This window comes from Mus caroli, chromosome 6 (genome assembly GCF_900094665.2).
Source record: "Mus caroli chromosome 6, CAROLI_EIJ_v1.1, whole genome shotgun sequence".
NCBI lineage: Eukaryota > Metazoa > Chordata > Mammalia > Rodentia > Muridae > Mus > Mus caroli.
The window spans coordinates 115,458,731-115,463,321 of NC_034575.1; the positions used below are offsets into that span (position 1 = coordinate 115,458,731).

General features: G+C 38.2%; 1 protein-coding gene across 1 annotated transcript in view; it reads left to right on the forward strand.

The window, feature by feature from the left end:
- Nucleotides 1-4,591, forward strand: part of Kdm5a (lysine demethylase 5A) — a 70,013-nt gene that overhangs the window by 37,023 nt on the left and 28,399 nt on the right. Inside the window, 1 exon segment of the mRNA XM_029478250.1 lies at nt 1,139-1,354. Coding sequence (XP_029334110.1) covers nt 1,139-1,354 — 216 coding nt within the window.

The following is a 4,591-nucleotide window of genomic DNA, read 5'->3' on the forward strand; positions in this document are numbered from 1 at the left end:
AAGACCTAGTTTTATATTCAACTTTATCTGAAGTAACAAAAATCTTAGACACATAGGCTCAAGTTCACAGAGATCCACCTGCCTTTGTAGGGAGGTTAAGGGCATACACCACAGCATCCATTCTTAGCAGCATGGATCAAGATGCTTAATAACAAAAGATTTGAATATAGATAAAATATTCTGAGTTCAGGCNATAGCTTTATTTTCTACCTTTTGTTAGAACTGATTGACTTCTTAGGAGAAGTTACATTTCTAATTTTACATTTTTCTTTTCTTCAATAAACTCTTATTCCATTCTACAACACTCTTTGACTTGCTGTTATTCGTACATACCAAGTATGCTCTTGTTTAGGGTTCCCGATTGCTTTTCATTCAGCTTGGAGTTTTCCTGCCATATCTGAGGCAGCTTGTTCACTTCTTTCTTCTTCTGACCTTCCTTCCTATTTTATAAACAATTTCTGTGGTATTATTTTATAGTTATTCAATATATTTCTTCTATCTGTGTGGCTATTTCTGTAGTACTTTACATTCGATTTTAAGTTTTTATTTTTTTAAATCTAATCAGAGAACCTTTGCTAAAGACATTTTCCAGTGGATATTAACTTGCTTTTAGGAAAACTTGACCATATTTTTCTATGTCTCAGTATTATTTCATATCAGGCAGAGCTCAGACCTGTTTCAAAATAAGTGTACATGTAAAAGATTTTGGGGGGCTGAAGAGTTGGCTCCGTGGTTAAGAGCACTGACTGTTCTTGCAGAGGTCCCAGGTTCGGTTCCCAGTACTCACATGGCTTTAGCTCAAGAGGTCTGATGCCCTTGCTCCTCCTTGAGCACCACACTCACGTGACACACAGACATACTTGCAAGCAAAACATCCATCCCTACATAGAAAATAAAAAGAGCTGTAGTAAAACAAAACAGAATTTGGGATGCATTTAGGGGGTTCAGTAGTCTAAAGCAGATCAAAACCCTATGTTCCCAGTGTGAGCCTCTTTAAGATACAAGGATTTCATTTTCTCAGTGGTCTTCATGTTCTACCATGGGAATTTATTTAATGGTCAAATATATAGTAGTTATAGATTAGAAGGACTGTTACTATTTCTTGATAATTATCTGGGGGGGAATTATTCAACACTAGAACTCTAGGATTGCTAAGGCTTTAATTCATAGGAGAGTAGGAGCCCCATTTGATATCAGATTGACTGTATTTTTCTATGTCTCAATATTATTTCATATCAGGCAGAGCTCAGATAGTGGGAAGACTCGGACCAAACTGACAGTAGAAGAATTGAAGGCCTTTGTCCAACAACTTGTTAGTCTTCCGTGTGTCATCAGCCAAACTCGACAAGTAAAGGTGAAATATTCTTTTTGTTTTATTTACGAGCTTCTGTTCCAAATTAGAATTGTATGTATAGACTAGTGTTAGGTTCTGTGTATTCCTCCCTATATATGCTATCTTAAGAAATCTTAGTATACATATGAGATAAAAAATTTAGAGAGTTGAGATTTAGATAGACTAGAAAGACTAGGCAGACTCTTGGCTTTTTTTTTTTTTCAAGTTGTTTTGCCATCGTGTATATCTGTGCACCATGTGTGCACAGTACTCATGGAGGCCAGGAGAGAGCATCAGATCCCCTGGAACTGCAGTTACAGGCCATTTTCTTTACCATGTAGGTACTAGGAATCACACTTGGGTCCTCTGGAGCAGCAGCCAGTGCTAGTGCTCTTAACCACTAAACCATCATTTCTCTGATCCCTTGGCCTTTATTCCATTTAAAAATCCTGAACTATGAGTACTTTAGAATTATTCTTCTCTATGCTAATTTCGAGTCAAAGTTCCATCTAACACAAATGTATTTTAAGTGCAGTGTACATAAAAAGAACACAAGAGTATAGTGATAAATCATTAATAATGCATGACACTTTAAAATCAGGGCTCTGACATTTCTAGGACTATTATTATTTAATGATCATAGAAAAATCTTAAAGGTGGCAAGACAGTGGTAGCAATGCCTTTGTAATATCTTAGTTTGTAATATCTTAGTATCAGTTACATTCTTGTCTTATTGCATCTGGTTAGCTGTATTTTAGTAACAGTTTTCTTCTAAGGCTNCTTATGACACAATTTGTATCCTTTCTTCATTTTCTCCCCTTTTAAAAAAGTTTANTTATTAATTTATTTATTATTGTTCTTAGCTTGACTAATAAGTGTTAGACTGTATTCTTTAGGTGTGCCCTCTTCTGACACCTTCTTAGTTGTCTGCTTTCAACGANTATCTACTACATCATGTTGATTTTCAAATCTCTAGCTCTAAGATTTTTCCTTTCCTTTTTTTTTCCTTCCACAGACCCTATGTTCTGATGATACTCTTTATTTCTGTAGGCAGACTAGAAAGAATGGTAAAAGACTTCTGATGAATCGATATACTTGTTTCCAGTGTATCTTCCATATTCACTTCAAACTATATCCCACAGTAAACATCTTATTTCTATTACTTAAAGTTTGCTCTGTGCCGTGTGTGTGTGTATTTGTGTGTGTGTGAGGTGGGGCGGGGGGTATGTGTATGGTGTCTGTTTATTTGTCTGTAGAACACTTGCATGCATAGTGCCCAAGGAGTCTAATAAAAGAGGACGTCTGATTCTCTGAAACTGGAGTTAGAGATGATTGTAAATCCCCTGTGTATGTTGGGATACAAATCCTCCTCTGGAGGAACAGCCTGTCGGTGCGCTGAGCAGCTGAACCATCTCTCTGGTCCCCTGTAATACCTCTTACTTAACTGCCTTTCTCTTTCCCTTTTTACTGTTAATGGCCATCTTATAAATCAAATTAGACTACTTTCCTATGATTAAAATTTTCTTGTGGATCTCCAGAGTTATCGATGAAGTCATTTTTTTTGTTTTCTTTTATTTTCAAAACAGGGTTTTCCTGTATAGTCCTAGGTGTTCAGGAACTTGCTCTGTAGATCAGGCTGGCCTCTAACTCAGAGATCTGTTTGCTACCTGAGTGCTGGGTTTATGTGTCACCACTGCCTGGCTTCAAATGAAATCTTAACTTGCTGTAATCTGTAAGTCATCTCATCTGTCTTCTGCCTATTTAGTTTTTCTGCTTGTACTTTACTCACTTGTAGCAACATACTGAGCTCCGGCAACTCTAAAATCATGTGTTTAGTGGCTCTGGGGCTGTGTGTAGTTCACTTAGTAGAATGCGTATCAGAAACCCTGATCTACAATATCAGATTAATAAAAAACAAAAATCAGTGTGGTCGTAAATATCTATAATTCCAGTGCTGAAGGAGGACCAGAAGTTCAAGGTCATATTTAGCTTCATAGTGAGTTTGAGGTCAGCCTAAAATACATGAAAGCTTGCCTCAAAACAAAGAGTGGGGCAGTGATTAATGTTTGCCAGGCTTGAACATTTTCTACTACACTCCCATCCCACCTCTCCACCTCTTCATTTAATCTTTACTTTCCCACTTCTTTTCCCTCTCTCTCTCTTCCTTCTTCCCTCCCTCCCTCCATCGCCCTCTCCCTTCCATCTTTCCTTCCTTCCTCCCACATGTATGGTATGCATGCACTTACATATGTATATGTATGTTCATATGTAAACGCATTTATACAGGTGTATGTGTATGTGAAGGCCAGTGGTGTCTTTTTCAACCATTCTCTATTTAATGAGGTGGGGTCTCTTTCAACTTTATTTACTGAGGCAGGGTTTCTTGCTGAACCTGGAGCTCACCTATTCAGCTCGTCCAGCCAGCCAGCTTGTTCTGGAGCTTCTCTTTCTGTGGCTACAAGTCCTAGGATTACAAGCAGGCCACCATTCCTGCCCCATCTCTGTCTGGATCCTCACATTTATACAGCAAGCATTTTATCTACTGAGCCATCTCCCTAATCTTTGTTTTAGTTCTGGTTCACTCTTGTATATGGTTACTACTACTAAGTAATAGACCTTTTTTCACCTTTCGCTATTGTTAGGTTGTTCTGGTTTATATTTAGTATGTGTAACACTAATTGACACAGTTTTATTTAGATATTTACTACTATCTATCTAAATTAGAATGTATGGGGGGTCTATCAAGATGACTCAGTGGGTAGAGGTGCTCGCCACCAGGCCGAATTAGTACCATTCTTGATACCTCCATAATCTATGGTGAGAACCACCTCCCACAAGTTGTCTTTTGACTTTGGCCTCTCCCCCCATCTCCAAGAAAGAAAAACGGGAAGAACAAAGGAAATGCTATAGAAATGCCTGTGTCTAAATTAGTCAGCATTTAATATTTATTGAATATATCAGTTGTACTTTCCTTGTCATAAGAAGACATGTTTTGTTGACTTAGCCTTTTTTTTTTTTCCTGAGACAGGGTTTCTCTGTGTAGCCTTGGCTGTCCTGGAACTCACTCTGTAGACCAGGCTGGCCTTGAACTCAGAAATCACCTGTCTCTGCCTCCCAAGTACTGGGATTAAAGGCATGTGCCACCACTGCCCGGCTAACCATATATTTTTTTTAATATATGAGTACACTGTAGCTGTCTTCAGACACACCAGAAGAGAGCATCAGATGGTTGTGAGCCACCATGTGGTTGCTGGGAAT